Source organism: Cardiocondyla obscurior, linkage group LG14, assembly GCF_019399895.1.
Source record: "Cardiocondyla obscurior isolate alpha-2009 linkage group LG14, Cobs3.1, whole genome shotgun sequence".
NCBI classification, from domain to species: domain Eukaryota; kingdom Metazoa; phylum Arthropoda; class Insecta; order Hymenoptera; family Formicidae; genus Cardiocondyla; species Cardiocondyla obscurior.
The window spans coordinates 5,882,028-5,902,896 of record NC_091877.1 but is presented as its reverse complement, the minus strand read 5'-3'; the positions used below and the strand labels follow the sequence as shown (position 1 = coordinate 5,902,896).

Sequence of the window (20,869 nt, the reverse complement as noted above, 5' to 3'; positions counted from 1 at the left end):
TTTTGGCGCTTCTACTTGGTAACCGGTCAGTTTGCAAGAACCACTTCTGCCGGACTAACTTATCATTTTCGGCCCGCGATAACGCGATCGAGATAGGCAAGACTCGAAATCGCCTTGTGCGTATCCAGGACGAAGCCCCCGTTACGCCGCACGGCTATAATTCGAAATCGTTGGCTTAAGTAGGCCTTGCAGCTGTCGTTACAAGACGATCGCCGTCTTCGACACGTTGTAGTCTATAATCTACGATTGAAATCCATTCTCGATATATTCTAACGTAATTTCGAGTCGCAGTCATTTTTTTTTTTTTTTCAACACAATACAGTCTTTAAAATTGTACATAAAGATAATTGGAACGATAACATATAACATTTATGACATACATGATAAAAATTCAATTTAAATCTTAGTTCCATCTTTAAGATTTTTTTTTCTTTTCTTTTAGTTTGCATTCATGAGCGTTGCGGAGCAAGGAAGTTCTGTCAAGTGAAATGTCGTGCCTCGCATAATGAGGGTCGTGAACCAGCTCGACCGAGGAGGCTAGCGACCTTCGCCTCTCTCGTAATCTCCGCGCGTTTCACGCCTCGCTCGCAATAACGAGCCCGGCAAGAAACGCGCAAGAAATCGTATCACGTCAAGGGAACGTGTGTAAAATCTATCGGCGGGATGATGGTGCTCGCGGAAAATTCCTTCGGCCGAGAGCAGGTCCGTTGTCGAATCCCCTCATCGGCGAAAGTGGCGTGTCCCTCGATTTCTCGGCAAGAGACGCTCGATTGTTGGCGCGCGCTCGTTACAAAATGCGCTCACGTCGTTCTGAATGGACGCGCGGAGATCTTTAACGCGAATGCGTATCGCGCGTGGGTGAAAGTCATCCCGGCTGATGATCTACAATCCAGCCGTGATCTACGTAGCTGTGCCGCGCGCGGCCGAGAAACGATCGCGAGCCGCCGGTGATTCGCATCAATGGGAGCTTTTTTCTCTTTCAATTATTTTTTTCTCTTTTTCTTTTCTTTTCTTTTAATTGTCCCGCGCTTGTAACACGTTGAGTAACTGCGCGACCCTGTTGAAATGGCCCGCGTTCCCTTCGAATAGAGCTGAATGGCATCTAGAAACTCGCGCCGCGCGCTTTTCCATTATGTGTCTCTAGAAAGTGTGAAACTCCCGCTTACGGTATTGTTGTTCTCTCCGCAGGAAAATGCATCTGGAAACTCGGACTCTGAGAAAGACGAGAGGCCGGCGCCGCGGAAAAATCTGTTCGGCTTCAGCGGCATGATTTTCGTCACCACGGACGTCGCTTCGCGAGGGCATGGTCCAGCCTAACGGGACTCGTCCTCTCTTCCAAGCCGCCGTGCGTCATCGGCATCGCCGGTGCAAGAAGCGACCGATCTCTGCCTTGGGAGGACCTTCTCCTCTTCGTCTTTCTTTCGCGACCCTTTTTCTCCGCTCTTTAGCTACCGTCGCTTTTCCTCCCTTTCATTCGTTCGCATCTCGACGTGAAGGTCGGCGAGGGCGTTAGCGGGACGGGAAAAAAAAGTTTCGAGCCAGGAAACGCGATTCTGCGGACTAACGCTCCCAGAGGATCATGCCCAAGAGCGGAAAGTGGTTCTGCATGCGGCGCGTAATGGCAATCAGCCGAGCGGACTTTGCAAATAAATAATGACGGCTTACCGTCCGAGTATATGGGACTTCCTCCGTGCCTGCAGGCGCTGCATCCGGGTATCCCGGACGAGACCAGTGCGACTCGATCTATAATTAGAAGTCTCCACGTTATGGTAATGTCAACGGGGAAGCGGGGAAGAAAGGGGGATGATTACGCGAATTACGATACCGTCTACTTTAGACTACCGCCGATCCGCCGATTAATTACGAGCTCGTCGGCTCCGTTCCGTGATTTACGATTCAAAGGGACGTCGCGTCTCCGATCAGATTCCAGCAATATCCGCGACTTCAGTCTCGAGTACCGCACGCAATTATCGTAATCGCGAACGTCTAACTTGGCCGAACGCGAAAATTGCTGCCCTATTTTTTTTTTTTTTTTCTTTTGAGTGTGAAAATGCCTCCCGTTTATTTACTTTCTCGTTTACCTATTTATTCGCGTTTCACGCGCCGCCGATCCCACTGGTTGCGTTTCCGTTATTTGGCATGCGATTACTTGTCCGCACTTTTAAATAACTTGAGAATCTACTTGTAGGTATCGGGCGAACGAATCGGAACGAGAAACGTTGCAGCAAAAATACGCATTGAGACAGAATTGAATATCCGAACAAGCAAAGGGAGAGAAGAAAGATCGTTGAGATATCACCGCACATCTTCCGCGTACAACGTATTTATTATTACAAGCAGGTCCGTTCTCGAACTCCCTTAGGAGCCTAGAAGAACTTACCGGCGCTATGATAATGCATCTTCCTTTTCAGGGACGCCTCCGCGGGCTTGAAGTGAAAGAAGGAAGGCGAGTAGCCGCTGCCGGGCAAGGAGCTGAGACCGTCGTCGCGATCGCGAATGACTGCGGCGGGCCCTTCGCGGCCGAGGGCGGCCAGTTGTCGACCCTTCGGTAGAAACATCGTGAGGAAGACGAAGAGCGACGTGGCGAGTAGACCGTAGGCCAGCCAGGCCTCCCGGTCACCCTCGCTAGCGGCCGCGAGTGCGCCGATTCCGCTGGAGATCCAAATCGGCAGCGAAAGGCCGACCGCTAAACCGATGAAGGCCGCTTCCCGATTATTATCCCGGACACCTCGTGCGCGGACTGCTAAACACGCCACTGCCATCAACAGCACTCCAGGGTACCTGAAAAAACGAAAGTAGATCATATCACAATTGACTCGACTTATTTTTCAAGAGGTAGAAAGGAGAAAGAGTTTATCCGCGATATTTACCCTAGGGAGGCCACTATCTGTCCGAGCGGAGTCCTGCAGGAGATGACGGACGTCGGCGAGCCCTGGCCTGCTGTTTGCTGCTGCTGCTGCACCTGGATCACCGCAGGTGGCTCGCCATAAAACCATTGCCCGACAATGGCCACCTGCACCAACACCGCGAACACCAGCACCAGCGCCTGTGGCATTGAGAACCGAGACAAGAAAGACCCACGCACGATTACACCTTCTTCCCTTCCCGTGAGATTCACGCGGCCGTCCACCCCCCGGTCGATTGCCTTTAATTAAAGGTGAACGGCCCGCGGTGACATCCGCACCACCGATATTCTTTCATCGCGTGATGTCAAACGCGCGTGACGTATGAGAAATAGAAGCAGGCCCGCTCGAGATGCGCGGTAAGAAAATTTTCCGATTCCCGGCGCGATCCACGCTGGAGATTCAATTCTGCGATCTCGTGTCTTAGGGCAGCGAGAAAATTGCAGACCCGGGCTGCAATTACATTGTTAAGATCCTATCAGTGTCACTCGCGCGTGGCCGGCCACCGCTTTCCTCTGATCAAACATTTCAACGGCGTTCTTAATTGCGAGCAATCACGTTAATTTCACCGGGGACGAGTCTTATCGAATAAGCCGTTCCGATTTCGTTCTCCGGCTCGCAGAGGCGATTATTACATTTATACGCGTTTTGCGATGCCTACTTTGATTAGCCCCTGGCACGTTATCCTGGCGCTCGTCCTCCGCGCGTTTTGACACGACTTCGCCACTCCCTCGACCGACATCGACTCCCTGGTGTCTTTTTAACTTTCAATTTTCCGTGCCGCTTGTTTACGCGGGAGATAAACTGGCGATATATTACCAAGTTCCCGTTGTCCACTGAAAAATTAGCGGTTTTTAAACCTGACGCGAAGGAAAGGAGGGCTAGATCGATCGACGAGTCGGCTGTGATTCCGGTGCGCGCTGCATGTGATCGCTTACCTGATAGGGCGCCGGTAGGTATACACCGCTGTTTAACGAGAGCAGGAAAACGCATTTGACCAGCAGAGCGGCGAACACGAGGGCGGCTGGGAGGCCCACCAGCCGGAAAGCGGCACAGGACAGTGGGTTTTGGCTGAGGGAAGCCGCGGCCGAGAGACCCGCCAAGAGGAAGAGGCCAAGAAGCAGCGCCTGGCCCAGGAACAAGTGTCGTCTGTTCGGCGCCGTTGCTCTAGCCTGCGACAGTGTCATTAAGAATGGTAAGTCATAATTATTTCTTTAATTAAACAGAGCACAGGAAAGAAAAGAAAATAATAATATGCTTGTGAAATAACGTTAAATTTTTTGGATAATTTTTATAAGTCGTAGATCAAGTGTTAATTTTATTTTTTTTTTTATTATTTTTGATTTAATTTATCTCGCGTTAAAATCTCCGAATTTCCGGCACCAATTAATACGACGATTAATTGACTCGGCCCCTCTCGTCGTTCAATGACGCGTGTCGAAGGGTGCGACCGGGAGAAAACCGGCTTGATGCGATCAAACTGGGCCTAGGTCTCGGCGAAATTCCCTCGGCGCCGGTTACTGGAGCTTGTCGAAACGAAAACGATTAATAGTGGGTCGGCAGGGAGAGGCTGATGGACGAGTTCCTTTCCGAGCTCTATTTATCCCGCGACCGCGAGCGGCAAATCTCATGAACGTTCACGCGTTTTGTTTCACCCGCGGGACCAGTTCTCCCTCGCTTCGCACATGCGTTTTTTTTTTTTTTTACGAGATTGACGTGGAAAAGTGAAATTAATGACGTCGCGAAAGCGAGCGAATAGACGGCAATATTTGTTACGCTCTAGAATAAAATGTAACATAAATTGTAATAATTACAAAAAAAAAGCTACAAGCATACGTGCGGAATATGACAAGCTTACGAGCTCGGAGGCACTTCAGGAAGCATTCGACGTCTGTCAAGAGAACGAGAAAAGGAAAGGCTTGGCCGTTTGTCCGCTCCAGAAACCTCTTTCCCTCCGAGCTCGCAAAGCATTCCGAATGAGCGCGCTGAGAAATGATGTGCACGTTAATTGTTAAGTAAGTCCTACCTTGAACAGCACGAAAACCTCGAAGCCGGCCATGAGGAGCATCGCCGCGGCGCTAAGCGCGGCTAAGGGTAGCGCCCAGGGTCGCTGGCGCAGTAAAGATCTCGGGGTCGGTCGCATCTCGACCTCCTGGCTCTTCCGGATACCTGGTGGCGTCCGGAAGACGGTGATCGTCCGGTTCGGCGCCGGCACGCTGATGACGCTCGCCACGCTCGCCAGGCCGTGCCCGATATCGGACGGCACCAGGAAGAACTCCGTCGAGAGCTCGTAGTCCCGGGAGCGCGGGGCACGCGCGGTCACCGTGATTCCGCTCGACGTGCCGAGCCAGCCGGCCATGGCCGTGGCCCACGACAGGATAATCGGGCCCAGCCTCATCGCGGCATCGGCGGCTCTCTCTCTGGTTCTCTTTCTCTCCTCCGGTTGCTTCTCTTTTTCTCGCGCGCGCCTACACGTGCGCGAATACCTGCGTGCGTGCTCGCGTGCGGTTGTCGTCGTCGTCGTCGTCGTCGTCACCGGGACAGCACGCACCGTCTCCTGCGTGCACGCATCCTTGCAGTCACGCACCCGTGCTCGCGGTCTCGGCCAGGGCTCACCGGCTGCGCCTGCAAAACCGCACTCCTGATTAAACGATCCTCGCACGCTCCGACCGCGGCCTCCTTTGTCCCGCACGAATTCTTAATTTGCTAACGGATTTTTAGATGGACGGGATTCACTGTTGAATCACCGTTGATACAAGATTTTGACGCGAAAATGAAAAGAACGAGTGCACGATTGAATTTGTCTGCCGTTCGATGTAGCGCCGATAATAGTTCGTTAAAGCGTTTAGAAACGTGTTTGTCTCGGTAGATTAATTACACGAGTCCACTCGAGGTTGGGTAAAAACAAGACGCGATGTACGAGGCATGAGCTCACCGCTCCGGATGCTCAGCATTTAGGAAAACCAACTCCGGCTTCGCCTCGTGGGAGGGGATCTCATTAACGGAGGAATGCCGGATCGCATTAATGATTTATGATGCCTCCTCTGTTCGCGCTCGCGTGTGTCAAATCCGCTTGTGTGGCATGTTTACGCCCGACCCTTTCAAATATTTTCAATCATCATCATCCCGGTGCACATCGAGGCTATCAAAGCCGCGTATCATCTTCGGGTGCATCGCGATCCGCTACGGCGAAGGACGTTCCGGGTCTTTGCAGACCCGGCAGTTTGCATACAATAACGTAACATCCAAGTCGCGACTGAAAGCGAAGGAAGCCGGAGATCGATGAATCTCGTCCGTTTTAATGATTAATTAGCGCCGAACAGCCGCGTAGCTTCCCGGAACGATCTGCATGCCGCTAATGCCGTTAATTGCACCGTCGTTAATTACGCACAGAAATTATCTAATAACCGAAGGAGCGGTAGCGTTACACGCGGAAACGCGTCGGAAAGAACATTCAGCCGCGTGTACTAATCGCCGGAGCCACGCGCTCGCCCGGTCTAACACCATTAATTATTACTAACAGGGTCAGCCTCGGTAAGTAGACTGAAGCGCGGACGGAGTGAAACACTCGACGAGAATCGAGTAAGAGAGCGTCGCGAAACGCCAGGCTTCAGCTTCGCGCCAAAACGTAGGAGGAACGGTGCGCTCCGCTCCGTCGGCTTTCATCTCGAGTTCCGATCAATGGGGGCCTCGACCGTGAACCGCAAGGATCTGCATTAAATTAAAATCAATCGCGTTTCATCACCAAGTAGCACTGTTATAAAAATTACGATTCGTTCGATATCGCAGCAAGAGAATTTAACAAGATCACACACTGAAACGATCAGTTCGGAGATGCAACGTGTTTGTGCGTCACTGAACTCACATACATTAAATTAATTACAATCGTGGAAAAACGAAAGAGAGATTCTCATGTATGAGAAAAGAAAAAAAAAATTATTTTCTAGCAGATGACTCTTACTTCTTGCTCATTGAGCTTCTCTTATAGGTCCGCCGAATTAGTGAAACTCATTCCTTCCGACTCGGTCACACGTGGTGTCCCGGTCCACTGGTCACAGGATCTTCGTCCTTCTCGTATTCTTTCTAATTTCGTCCTTTTTTTTTGCAGGACCCTGCAGACCAAGCGCTCACTTCTGGTCGCCGGCAACTTAACCCGGGATGCTGAGGCGGACGGTCTCGTGATCCAGTGGTCAGCGAGGCGCACGTTGCGAACGCCACGCTCTCACTGAACTCGGCGCGCTGGCGAGTGGCCAAACCGAAAGCGGACTGGAGTCAGTTCCGTTCCGGAGGTGAGGCCTATCCGTTACAGAGAAGTCGGGGAGATGGTGATGACGATGCAGAGGCGGCGGTGGTGGCGACGGCGAGGTGCAGGAACGGACCCTGAAAAGAAATTCCATCTTAGACAACGCACCGGACGATTGAATAATATCAACGCGTGCGGAAGATGCACGTAGCAACGTCATTGTCATTGTACTTGCGTGAACGGGGAACAAGCGACCGACGACTCGGAGTAGAGTATTTTTTTTATCACGACGCTCTGTCGAATTATTTAAAATTGTCGAGTTCCAGTTTTAAATTTCATTTAAAGTCATTTATGTTGTTTAGTCATCAGGAGATTAAATCGTTTAAAGATCTTCTAACAAATTTTTATCTTTACAGGTATGTTGAAGGTTCTACGCGATTGCGAATTATCTACCATGCTACGATCCGATCCGTTCCTGCTGAGTAAAAGAACCGGGAAAGAGAGCGAGGAAGAGGCCGAAAGAGCGAGCGGGAACGATCCGGCGGAGCTGGTCCTTCGACGTCGAGGACCGACCCCGACCGGCGACGCATTTACATATTTCACGTGTAATAACCTCGAAAAAGTTTTAACAATGGCCCGAGGTTCAAGCGAGACGCGGAAAGGCAAAGAGATGAAGGGAAACCTTCAGACGAACAGTCTGAAATCTCAAAGGATGACACAGGAGGCATGTTCGAGGGCGGATGTTCTCCAATCAAGAAGTTTGATGAAGGTTCGTCGTTTAAGTCATTTATCGGTCGTCGAAACTATTTTCTAATTATAGATTTATATATTTTTTTTTCTTTTTTTTTTTTACACGTGCACTAAGATATATTAACGCTGCCAGTTTTTTGACGGTCGAGCAACAAAATTGTAATCATCCTGCCTTAAAAAGGGCTGGGTCGCTCCCGCGAAAGGGGAGAAACGGTATTCGGAGCCTTCGTACTTTCGGAGGCTCGATATTTATGTTTCCTGCCAGCCCACTGATCTGTAACATTGTTGCGAACAATACGCCGTTCGGGATGTTTGCACGTGCGTGTGTACGTGAAAAAAAAGAAGATAAAATAAAAAAAAAATAAAACGAGCATAAAAATTCGCCGTGTAATTCCCTCTTGCGTATCGTGCAGTAAATCGGACCGAGAAAAAGGCGGCCCGCGGTTAAGAAGAGAAGATTTCGACGACCGCAACCGCGTGCTCGGCGACTTCGCGACTTCGAGCGAGGCGAGTACGACAAATAAAAAACCGGCGCCAAAAGAACAGTGAATATGTACCGCAAACGGACCTCGTGACAATAAACACGCTTATTTTTCGCGACTTCTCGAGAGGGAGGACCGGCCGTGGATGCTGCGGCGACGTTCTCCACAACAGGAGGCAAGAAACGCGAGGTATGTCAGGCCGCTGCTGCGGCACGGTCGGAGGTGGCCGACGTATGTACGTTGCGTACGGTTCGTCCGGTTTTCGAGACAAAGAGTTCGTCGAACTCTCGCGTTCGGTCCAGCGGCGGGCTACCGTCGATTCGCGTGACGCGCGCACCCACGTGCGATCCTCAGCACGTGTCTCCGCGCGAAGAGGGAGGTCGAGATCAGCCGCGTCCCGACCGCGACAGATTGGCGGCGACGAGATGGTACCGGAGAGTTCGTTACGAAAAAAAGTTCGGCGATTGGGAAATGCGAGAGATCGCTCGAAAGAGAACGACTTCTTTCACGCGCGTGTGAATCGGGGAGAAGAGGAGAAAGGGAGGCTGTTCTACGGTAATGTCCAGCCACACCCGGCTACTTTCTCCGCCAAAGTGATTCCGTCACCGCGAGTTACTACCCTTAATGACGCAATCCGCCCACGAAATCGAAATATACGGCATGCGGCTTTTGTCCTGGACCACCCTGAGAACACCCTTCCTTCCGCGAAAAATACGAAAGCCGCAGGGCGCGGGAGAGAGCGATGAAATCGGCGGTGGCGAATTACCCGATCGACCTTGACCGAATTTCGATATAGCAGGACGAGGCGCAATCTTGGTCCTCGTGATAACTTCTCGATGAACCCTTCTCATATGCTTTAATATATTTTAATTATTTTATGTTACGTTTAATGCGTCTGCAATTTAATATCGAATTTCGTTCGTTCGTTTCCTTTTTTTTATCGAGTTATCTTCAAATTGCTTAGCGTTATTTCGAAATTATTTCAAGTCATTTCTCTCTCGCGACGTTCGCCAGAGCAAAATTCTTTGTGCCTCGAGGGAACCCTAAAAGTTGCGGTGCGCTGGACCGCGGGCATTCCTCCCTCTCTCGTGCCCTCCTCCGCCTTCTCCTTCTTCCTCCCGAATCGGAGAACAGCGTGGAGTCGCTTGCAACCGGTTTCGACCGACTAAAGCTAAATAAAGGCATGCATGCACACACGCATATAACGTAACACGCACGCACACACGTACAACGTAAGGGTAGGACATCGTGTCCTTAATTGCGTTTTCGAAAGACGTCGCTTACAAATTTTCATCGCGTTACTCTGTTTCAGAATCCCGAGGGTTCAACGACGCGCCGTTAATTCAACGTATCGCAATTATAAAACGTAATGACGAAGAAAAAAATTCGCGAGGCGGAGGCTGGCTGCAATCTTCGTCCGCGGAGATCGGCAGCCCCCGAGCGGCGTCGAACGAGCGAGGAAAGGATCCGGCGCCCTCGGGGCGCTTCCTTCTTCTCCCTCGTAACTTAACTACCCTTCGATTTCCTTTCCGCGTCTCTCTTCTCTCTCCCGACCTGCACAACCCGCACGTGCGCTACGGGGCCCGACGGGGCCGTCGATAAATCGCGCGGCTTCCATCGCGATTCATTTGAATATAAATCCGACTGTCTGCGCACTCTTCTTTGCTCCCTGCGGAAGATCCCTCCGCGGGATCGCGAAGGAACGATAACGCTGAGAACGGGGAGAAACGAACGGGCGAGAACGGGAGGAGGGCGACAAAAAGAAGCGTCTTATTTTTTTCCGTTGCGTATTCGCGGTAACCGCAAATTGACGGTTCGGCCTGCAGGACCCGGGATTTTTTGCCCGTTTTATTCGCTGGGCCTCCGTGTCCTCTCTTTATTTCTTTTCTGGTCCCCTTACCTCTCAGTTCGACGATGATTTCAATGCCTTCGCGCGACGTCCACGATTTGGGCGGATCTCCGATCACGCAAACGCATCCCGAAACGAAAATCCGCTCGGACAATTTCGCACGCGCGACCGCACCCTCATTTGAAATTCCATCGGTCCATTCCAGCCTGCCTGCCGGCGTAGACGAGGGAGATCGAACGTGGTCCAAGCGGGATGCAGCTGCGCCGTGTAACGATCTCGTAAAATTTCGAGGCGGCTGTGCGCGGTCAACTCTCTCGCTCCTCGATAAAATTTCTTCGCTGAATTAAATCGACACGAACGAATCTAAAAAAGTAAAATGTTATTTTAATTAGACGAGAGAGACAGAGAGAGATAGGCTCTGAAATTTACCGACTCATATATCAGGCATTAATTCGTAATACTTAAGTACACTTGACGCTTCACTCACAGCTATTAGTTAGACACAGATATTAATTAAGCAGTGATGTATTGCAACATTGGTTTTAGCCGTGTTTTATGCGCGCACTCGACGCATTATTCAAGAAACTTTTATTAGACCGACCAAGGCCGAAAGCCGGGGCCGCGTCCGAGGAAGTCGACGAGAGGAAGGCGTGCACCGTTTTCTTGCAGCCATAAATATCGCGCATAAATGCATACGACGCGAACGCTCTATAAATCCGATGCCGTCCGAAAAACTCGCGAGAGCGTAATTAAATATAATAATTAAAAAAAAAAGTAGCACAATGACGGGACCAGTCGAATCAACTAAATTTATTCGTCAGAAGTATCTCAGATAATATATCAGCTTGTAGCTAAGGCCGAAGGTGACAATATATTTCTCTCAGGGTGAATTGTTCTCCAGTTCCCGATTCGCAGGACGATTCGATGGCAGATTTGACGCGACACTGGACCGTACATGCACACAATAAAATCTCTGGGGGTGGCAGAGGGAGACCAGCAGAGGAAAAGGGGCAAGGGGGACCCGCACGGGTCTGAGCACGCTGTCTGCGTGTCTGCGCGCGCTCACGCCGGGCTAACGATATTTATTATACGTCGGCGATGAATTATGGGCCGTTAAGTCCGCCGTCGTGACGGGACGGGACGGGACGGGACCGGGACCGGGGCCGAGGCCCTTCGGCCTCGCGCGCTGCGAGCCGGCATCGCCACCGCGCGTCCCGGCCGCCCGCAGGAAAAACACGGGCCTCTCGTACTGGTCCCGCGAAATGAAATATTTATTCCATTACGAGACGCGCACGGACCGCATTGTGATGCGTTAAACCGTGCTCGAGCTATCGCGGACTCGTCCTGAAGGAGTCGCGAGACTCGCCTGCTGTCTCGCTAATTAAAAAATATTAAAAAAAAATGAACATTAGAAATAAGTAACAAGGTAATTTCGCGAGAGATAGGGGGAAGACAATGCTGTCGCGTTGAAGCAAACGATTCGCTGGAAGCAATCTTCTTCGCGGTCCAGTTTACCCGTGAGAAAACGCGACGACGGGACCGCTTTAATGGTCCCCCTAGTAACGGTAACGATGAGGAAAAATCACGCGCGGCGGCGAAGAAACGGGACGCGGTCCCGCGCTCGATTTTCGCCGGAAACCGGCTTCGCGAGCCGTTCCTTTCCACCCGTGATGTCGACTCGCGGGTTTACTGTTACAACGATTCGCGGGAAGTGACAGCGATCGAACGTGTAGCTGCCGTTTTCCGGATACTTGCCTAGCCTCGCGACGAGGGTGGCTCGCAAGGAACGTCCGAAATTAATTGCATCCGCGATTTTTTCCGCGGTCTCGCGGACCCGTCTCGGCGCCGAGACCAGTTAATTAAGAGTCAAATGTTAATTCAAACGAATCACTTACGATTGGGAGAATCCTTGGTAGTTCTATTACCGGTATTTCTTAAAATCTCGCATGAGGATTCATCAATGTTCAACACCGGCTCCTATGCCGCAGTCAAGTAACATTTATATTTATTCTCACGTCGCCTGATAGCTGCGCAATCGGCCAAGCTGCTAGAAAATCCACGGTCCCGCGTTGTATCTTTATATATAGTAGAAACTCCCGCCGCTAATCCAAACAACAGGCCAGTCGGGCGACATTCCAGATCTATTAATCTGTGACGCAACGCGATTAGTTCGGTAAACAGAAACGAGTCTCCGTCGAATGGAAACGTACAGATTTACGGAAGAACTTAGTCGACATCATCATGGAGAACCTGAGCGAAGGCGACAAGGCCGTTTTGGAGACGATTTTCGATCCGCTTCAGCCGTTCGGTCCATCCGGCTCTCTCAGCTTCCCAGTCTTTCAGGATGTTGGTAAGTGACTAGTGAATACATAATACAACAGTTATTTATATTTTAATTACTTATCAAGTAAAAATAATTAATTAGTTTTACCAAGATTTTTTATGTACCGTTTTAAAGTCAAAATCGCCACACTTGTCGCAGTGTTACACTAGTCAGACACGATTCAAACCGCAAAATTCTCGAATCTCGAAAAATATTCCGATGCGAATCACTCTCATACGCGAGGTATTCAGGCCGTCATGAATATGCAGGGAATCGCGTGATGCAGAAACAGATAAAGTTCTTGTTGTATCAATTCTCAAGGTTGTGCTCGCGCTTCTTGAATAAAATTGCATGGAAAATTTTACGTTACCACTCTATTTCTTACGAACTGTATACTTTCCAAATTGTCGTTCTCTGTAAAAGTATAAAAATGAGGTCAACGAAAGATTCAATATTTTATGCGATTAATACTCACACGTAGATGTGAATTATATGCATTTAAAAAATACAATTAAAACAAATAATAATTAAAATAAATAATGCAATTATAGAATAAAGTGTCTATATGTAAGAGTTGTGTGTAATACGTACTTTTCTTTCCATATTTCAGACAAGACGAATGCTTCTGAGAAGGATTATTTAGAACCGGACGTGCTGGACATCGTGAAGAAGGCAATAGCCTGCGCGGAGGAAAAGAACTTCGATGAATCCCTTCAGCTTTTCCACGTGGCGTTAAAGCGAGCACCTCAATCGCCGTCGATTCTAAATAACAGAGCGCAAGCATTACGTCTGGCAAATCGAGACGAAGGTATTTCATTATAGCATCGAAAAAGTTTCCACGCAAATTTCACAGGTAAGATATGCAATTCACTTATCACGCAAATTATCATTCAGACGCGTTGAAGGATCTGCATCTAGCGGTAGAATTGAGTGGAGGGAAGGGAAGAACGGGCATCCAGGCACTTTGTCAACGCGGCGCCCTTTACCGTTGGATGGAACAGGATGACAGGGCCAGGAAAGACTTCACTCGTGCGGCCGAGGCTGGCTCCAGCTTCGCTAAGTCACAGCTGGTCGCCCTGAATCCTTATGCGGCTATGTGCAACGCAATGCTGCGCAAGATGACATCCAAGGCCAATTGATCTTAATCTAATGCAGGAGGTCGTAAACTGTAAATCAATGACCGCTTAAAATAGATATATATAACGTTTTACTTTTATTTTCATATAGATAAATTCCACGAGCGGATTCACAAGACCTATACAGATTCCGATGTAATGAATCATAAAATTAATAATAGAATAATAATAGTAATAATAACAATAATTATCGTTAGAAATTTCGCATAAAAATATAAATTATCTGCATTAAACCCGAAATATATATTCAATGTAAAATCGAGCCTAATTTCTGCTAAAAAGGAACTCGCGTTAAATCGCCGAACAACGAAGAAAACGTTTTGTACCCGTATAAAGATTCCTTCTCTTCCAGCTAAATTAGTTCTCTTTAAATTCAATTTACATCTAACGGAGAGCTCCGGTGCGTGTTAATTAACTACATTGTCGGTAGACATTGATCGCATTGAGAGATTGAAGACTTCGAACAGTACCCACGATTTATTTAACGGAAACTGATAACGAAAATACGTCTAACACGATCTCTTCATATTACACACATATATTTTGTAGATATCTATGTATGTATAGATTAAAATATGCCTTATATCACGATTTTTTTTTAAGACAATACTTTACATTCGCGTCATTTGCGGAAATTTCTCTCCATGCAAAAGTCACAAGCAATTTTTTCACTCGTACATGAACGTACCTTTAAATGCAATACAAGTGTGGAGAATTTGCTACGGTCGGATTGTTAGATTCGTGCATCGAGCTTGACGCGCAGATTATAACGCACCGTAAGCATATACGATTTCAATGATTAATGCGATAGTTAATATAATTGTTTTGTAATATAACTTCACGTGTTTGTCCCAGCAAACGTATAAAGCTATTTACTATCCAACTCTAAACCATAACGTAATCTCGACTCGTATTAGATTTCTCGCTCTCTGAACCTTCCTCACTTCCGTCCTCTCCTTCGGCCGAATCAGACGAAATTTTTTTCTCCTCGCTAGGCAACGATAATTCCTCGTTAGTCGCTACAGGTTCTGTCGTTACGGGTTTATCTTCTCTGCAAATATAAAAATATACAGAATTAAAATCGTACATTTCATAAAATACTTATATTAATATAAAAAACTTACTGAATTAATGATGCATCTTCAGAGTCGGAATCTTTTTCTTTCCTCCTTTTCTTTTTGTTGAGTTTCTTGTCGCCGTCCGACGTAGGGCCATAATATTCATACTGTAAAAATATTTTTATATAACATTTATTTTATAATTTAAAAAAAAAAAAAAAAAAAAAAAAAATTAAATATTACTGACTTGATATAATGGCCAGAAGGAGGCGAAAAAACCAACGTCTGCCGTCAGATTAGGTAGCAACCACAAATGACATCTACCCAACGTAGGTACCCACAGAAGACAGAATACGATCATTCTAATAATAGCCAGTGCTAATATAAATACGAGAAATCCTGCAGCTGCGACACTTAGATAATAAACTCCATGGCGAATAGTCAAGGGCCATAGCGGGAAGAGACAGACTCCTATTGCACCTAAGACTACAAGCGTACCAAAGAACCAATAATACACAGGGATTGGTTCGTATATCCACACATATGCGTCATTACAATCGACGAAATACTGTTCCATGTGCATTTCTAGTCTTACCTGTAAGTACATATATTTATAGATTAAAAAAAAAAGGTACAAAAGGAGAAGTATTTTAGAGGCATAAATACGCTTCTGCACGTACTTTTGGTTTTTTTTTATGTTCCTTTCGTTCGTCGACTTTTTCTTCAGCCTTTTCGTCCTTTACAATTACCGCGTCTTTGTTCTCCTTAACATCTTCTTTGTCTGTTACTTTTTTATCCTCTTTAGCATCCTTGGGCTTCTTTTTGATGCCTCGCATTTTGTTAAGCTCCTCCTCTGGAATCACCACCTTTTTGGCTCTGTGAAAGAACTTGTGCCTGAGCATCAAGTCCAAGAATTGCGCGACCTGCTCGCGGTTCTCGAACACGGTGCTCCATGGTGAATTTTCCAGCAGGGCATCGATTGCCCGTGACCCAGTGAAGTATTCGACGTTGTGCGTTCTATCAAACTTGGTTTTTTTTGACGGCACGTTGTTACGAATCCACTTGGCCACCGCGTATTCTTCTTTGGACGGTTTGTCCTGAGCAACCTTAGTATCCAAACTGGCTACTTCCTGTTAAAAATAAAAGCACAGTATCAACAAGAATTCGTCTGTGGGAAAGCCCAAGTACCGAAAACCGAAAGGAAATACATTAATTTGGCAGGTACGTGCAGCTAAAATTACGATCCTCTGGGAGGAAAGAGCCGCGGGAGGGAAGTATCTCGGAATATTTGCGTCGCGCGACGATTCTCGTCAGCGACACGTTGCGAGCTGTTCTCACCCATATGCGTAACTTACATCTTTGCGCTTTCTGTTTTTCCTACGCTCCGCCATGCTGTAAATTCCGTGTCACGCTTGCGTGCAGAGATACGCTGCTCACGCTGCCGGTCGCCGAAGCCGCTGCGAACTGGCATATGCAAATGACGTCGAATGCCACTGGATAAGGTATTCCAAATGAGCACGCGGAAACAGCTTCCTCGATCGCCGTCGTCCACGTTTGCCTCCGCGGCTCCCTTCCGTCCCCTTCTTACCCTCTCCTCTCCTCTCCAGCTTGTCGAGACGGACTCGTTTCTCTCGGGACACCACCTGGCGACCCTGACGTTTCACTCAGATTCACAAACTGGGAATGAGCAATGGCGCCGACCGAGAGCCTCGACAGCGCATCTCGAGAACTTCTAGAAGAGGTCGTGGAACCGGGATGACGTGAATCAGCAACGGAACTTGAATGGACCGCCGAGAATAACTGGAGCAAAGTGAAGCTTCTCAACGTGCAATAAATGCATTCAGAGAAAGTCAGGCATACTTCGACGTAAAGTGAACGCGAAAGATAGCTCTTTTGAATAAAATCTTTTTATTTTATTATTCTTGCTAATCCTATTTATTTGTTTACAGTTTATCCAGGACCGGTAATGGCGTCTAGTTCACTCCACTTGAATCAGATTATTCAGAGAGGGCAGCATTTGATCGAAGCTAAAGTTTGGCGGCATGCGGATGCAGCTGGTGACACGAGTCGTGCGCTTATATTATTTTGAAGACAACGGAGAGTCGAATTAATTACGAAATAAAAAGAAGAAGAAAAAAAGAAGAAAGAAGAAAAAACAAGTGACACTTACTCTGAGATTTTAGCGAGTCTTTGACGAACTCTGGTAGTTCCGAAGAAATCCGCTACGAGCCATCACTGTCTTCATCTCCAAATACAGTCTGCGAAGACTGCGAGCCGATTGCGCTTTTGTTTGTCAGTGGCGTCAGTGCTGCTGGTGAGTTTTGGGGTGTTCACGTCACGCGCGCCTCATCGTCGCCAATAAACAAAGAGTGCATACATTCGCCGTGTGCAGTTTTATGCGCGGCATAAATATGCGCGAGCGCGAGGAGTTCTCGAGGTGCTTTCTGCCAGGGCAGCCGGCCCAGATCCCGCTGCCACCGCCACCACCACCCCCGCCGTTGCCACGGGCTCCGGGCCTAGACGCTCTGCACAGCCTCTGCAAGCAGATCTACCCGGACCAGAGCAACCCCCTGACAGTCACCGCCGTCGTGAAATACTGGTGAGTACCTGACGATGATTTTTATCGAAGGGAAAACATACGTTTTATCGGGAATCACAGGTGGCTTGGACCTTCGACTCGGGCCCGTCACTTAAGTACCTCATGCATTTGCATGTTTCAAGTATCTAGATTACCTTAATACATTACTTATTCCTGTTATTGTTTTCTGAATATTCCATTTATTGGAATGCCTACAGGATCCCTGTAAATTACATCAAGTTTTTTTTATTGAGCGAACGCACCGAGCTCATGAATCTATTATACGAAGCACGTATCCCTAAGAGATTCAGTAAAAACTATTTTTCCGTTCCTCCCTCTCGGAAAAAGACGACGACTATATTTAGCCTCCCCTTTTATGTGTAAGCAATGCCGGATATTCCGTCAGCTGACTCAGGTCTTTCCCTTTAGGTTAGGAGGACCCGATCCCCTTGACTACATCAGCATGTACGCCAATTCGGGATATCCTGAGCTCGGAGTACCTCCACACTGGCACTACATTAGGTAAGGGCTCGCAAAGTAGAGGATAAACTTTGTGAAAGGTATCGTAATTAATTATACTCATAGCTTTGGGGTTTGGAACAAAGAATTTATTGCTCCGATTTTATTTAAATTTAATCATTCAACTTAATGAATTAATTAATTCATAATTTATTTTTATAGATTTATCATATCGTCACACATAGATTTAAACGGCTAGTCTTTATCAAGCACCCTAGAACGTTGTTTTTTCGAGCATTGAAATTAAAGTACGCTGATTGCAGAAAAAATAAAAATCAAATTAATGCAGAAATAAAATACGAAAGAAGAGAGAAAAAAGAAAAATATAGGTGATAAAAATGTAAGCTGAAGAAGAGCTTATATTAAGTATGAGAGAGTTCAGATTTGCACACGTTCGTTATGTTTGAGCAGAATGCATACAAGAGATATATAGCAGATGCGCGATATGTTGGCGCTACCATTTCATTACGTTTTTCATTGGAATCTCTGTGCGGAATGACGAATGATCTTCCGCCAAAGAGTGCGGGCTCCTTTCCTTTTTTTCCTCGCGTCGGCGACCCTCACTTCTTCAATTTCAGACAGCTGTCCTAATACCGCTCCGCGCTTCTCTATATATAGAGAAGGGTAGGGTGCACAAGGAACAAAGTCGTTTAAAGCGGGAAGAGTCGGAAATAGAAGCGCCGGATTTCCCCTTTTTCGTCTGTGCGCCGGCTGGCTAATTATACTTCGTTATTGACGAAAAGTCTATGCATTTTTTGGCGAAATATCACTGGCAGTCTCATGCCTGCAGTATTTTTTTTAATGCTATTTAATTTAACGTAATTTAATTTTTTTTTTATATTAGAAATTATTTCCTACAAAAACGTACAGAGATATTTAATGTGACGTTGATTTTATAGCTAATTTGTTTAAATTGTAGCTTGGGATTGTCTGATTTGCACGGCGACGGCAGACTGCATCCCAAACCTGGTCCAGGCCGTCCCAGCGGATTCGGATTCGAGTTGACCTTCCGTCTCGCTCGTGAGAGAGGCGAAACGACGCCCCCCACGTGGCCGGCAAACGTCATGCAGCAATTAGCAAAATATGTTTTCCATTCTGGGAATACGCTAATGCCGGGCGACCATGTTTCCTGGCACGCTCCACTGGACGGTGGGAATGGATGTATTACTCAGATTTTAATGGGGCAGGATCCACAGCTTCCAACGTCGATCTCGACGCCCCACGGCGACGTATGTACAAAAACCTCGTAAAACACGCCGATTTTATTTTTAAATTGTTCGAGTTTTCTTTATAAATAAAATGTGTAGTTTGATTATTACATTTAATTATAAATTAAAAAATAAGAAGAAATAGATACATGTTTTTTATAGTCAAAAAATATATAATTTTTACATTTCTTTGTTATTGATAACAGGTTTCGTTTGTTCAAATTGTCGGTGTCACTTCTGAAGAACTCCAGGCAGCTCAACACTGGAATGGCCTGGGTGTGGTTAATTTGCTGAGAACAGCCAGGGGCTGTGGCCCATGGTTGGTTACGGATATGAGAAGGATGCATTCCGCTATGGAAGATGATCCTACCATAGCGGAGAAGATACAGTGTGGTATCGAAAGGGACGGGTCGAATACAAGTGGCGTGTCCGCCAAATGTTGGTAAGTGATAATAATTGATCGAGAGAATCAGAAATATTAAATGTAAAAATATAATCTTATGCATTTCGACGCAGGTGGGTGCAAATAACAAACGACAAGAGCGCCGAAAGATACAGAGAAAAAAGGGATGATTCTGACGATGACGAGGATGTGAAGCCGATCGTGAAAACGGAAAGATTGTCGCCGTGTGAACAGCAGGATGCCAACGTTTCTGACGAAAATAGTATTAGAGCCCTGTCCGGATTACATTTAACTTTTAATCTTGAAGCCGGCTCATTATTGCCATTGGCGATAAAGTTAGTTATAATAGAAACAAAGTTCACGCGCTGACGCTCTCAGCGACGACATCTAATGAATAATACATTATTTTTATTACAGAGGCAGAGTCATGCACGGAAGGCATTTCACATTCAAGTCCATATTGTCTCATTCAGCTGTTACGATAGTCGCACCATCGGTTACGGGCACTTTTGTGTCCAAAGAAAGGCCATATGTCATTCAAGGGCCCTGGTTACAGGTGCTTCTCTCGGAAGAGTTGTCCGTAAAAATGGCCGAAGAGTTTCAAGTTCTAAACACGCCAGATAAGGTAATAACGTACAAGATTACTTTGAAATTATTAAAACGATGATACGCAACTATACACATTTAATTACAGTCAGTTGTTTTACGATGTTGATTAAAACATTTTTAATGCTACTGTTATTACTGAATATTGCCGAATAATTTATATGTTTTAATATATTTTATTATAGATCCAATTGCCAAAGACGTTTTCTTGGCCGGAACACAATTTAGTCATTACTATAATCAATGACTAAAATTATTCAACGATTCAATTCACGAATATTGCTCTTTATACCGTTTCATATATTTTTAAGTTAAAGATAGAACAATGAAAGTATTACCGGGCCTCGTTACAGGTCGAATTTTTTTATTTATAACTGCGACGTTTTCCATGACTAGTGTAAGATTTTATAATTTATAAATGTTATTTTACACGTTTAAGGAAATTGAATTACATTAATGTGCGAAAGCAGAGATATATGCACGTTCTCAGATTTAAAAAGCACAAAACGGTATATTTTTCTATATACGAATGTTCCAATGTCTCTGTTTTATAAATTGGTGATCATATACATAAAAAAATTTGACAGCATTCGTAAAACTAATTGTTTAAATTTACAATTTTGTTATCTTAATGCAAAACGATATATAAAAGAATGTTGCAAATTTTTTATGTATATTTTCATTATGTATATAGTATGAGATAAATTATACACTATTTTATGATAAAATTTGATATACATCTTACACATTGTTACATATAATAAACGTTTATGTAAATATCTAGAGATATTCATATTTCGTGTAGGAAATC

General features: G+C 46.4%; 4 protein-coding genes across 6 annotated transcripts; 2 read left to right on the top strand and 2 right to left on the bottom strand.

The window, feature by feature from the left end:
• Positions 1-1,444: 1,444 nt before the first annotated feature.
• On the bottom strand, positions 1,445-7,017 carry LOC139108056 (uncharacterized). Its single transcript, XM_070666061.1, has 6 exons — positions 6,865-7,017; positions 4,930-5,528; positions 3,842-4,075; positions 2,871-3,046; positions 2,381-2,781; positions 1,445-1,743 (listed from the first exon to the last, which is right to left on the bottom strand). Exons 2-6 carry the CDS (start codon positions 5,299-5,301, stop codon positions 1,445-1,447), a joined length of 1,482 nt encoding a protein of 493 aa, XP_070522162.1. The 5' UTR covers positions 5,302-5,528; positions 6,865-7,017.
• A 200-nt stretch (positions 7,018-7,217) lies between these two features.
• On the top strand, positions 7,218-14,981 carry LOC139108042 (tetratricopeptide repeat protein 36-like). 2 transcript variants are annotated; one of them, XM_070666035.1, is made up of 5 exons: positions 7,218-7,413; positions 7,563-7,915; positions 12,397-12,577; positions 13,161-13,358; positions 13,445-14,981. In XM_070666035.1, exons 2-5 carry the CDS (start codon positions 7,565-7,567, stop codon positions 13,687-13,689), a joined length of 975 nt encoding a protein of 324 aa, XP_070522136.1. In that variant the 5' UTR covers positions 7,218-7,413; positions 7,563-7,564; the 3' UTR covers positions 13,690-14,981. The 2 variants fall into 2 exon arrangements, with proteins under 2 accessions (XP_070522136.1, XP_070522137.1); XM_070666036.1 differs by lacking the exon at positions 7,218-7,413 and having other exon boundaries at positions 7,774-7,915; positions 9,691-12,577.
• Positions 13,741-16,365, bottom strand: Trp1 (translocation protein 1). Its single transcript, XM_070666023.1, has 5 exons — positions 16,100-16,365; positions 15,425-15,874; positions 14,992-15,339; positions 14,811-14,911; positions 13,741-14,737 (listed from the first exon to the last, which is right to left on the bottom strand). Exons 1-5 carry the CDS (start codon positions 16,133-16,135, stop codon positions 14,572-14,574), a joined length of 1,101 nt encoding a protein of 366 aa, XP_070522124.1. The 5' UTR covers positions 16,136-16,365; the 3' UTR covers positions 13,741-14,571.
• Positions 16,366-16,492: 127 nt separating this feature from the next.
• Positions 16,493-20,853, top strand: Su(fu) (suppressor of fused). 2 transcript variants are annotated; one of them, XM_070666017.1, is made up of 8 exons: positions 16,493-16,610; positions 16,694-17,343; positions 17,752-17,844; positions 18,761-19,070; positions 19,256-19,491; positions 19,566-19,787; positions 19,870-20,077; positions 20,244-20,853. In XM_070666017.1, exons 2-8 carry the CDS (start codon positions 17,141-17,143, stop codon positions 20,307-20,309), a joined length of 1,338 nt encoding a protein of 445 aa, XP_070522118.1. In that variant the 5' UTR covers positions 16,493-16,610; positions 16,694-17,140; the 3' UTR covers positions 20,310-20,853. The 2 variants fall into 2 exon arrangements, with proteins under 2 accessions (XP_070522118.1, XP_070522119.1); XM_070666018.1 differs by having other exon boundaries at positions 16,497-16,593.
• Positions 20,854-20,869: the final 16 nt, after the last annotated feature.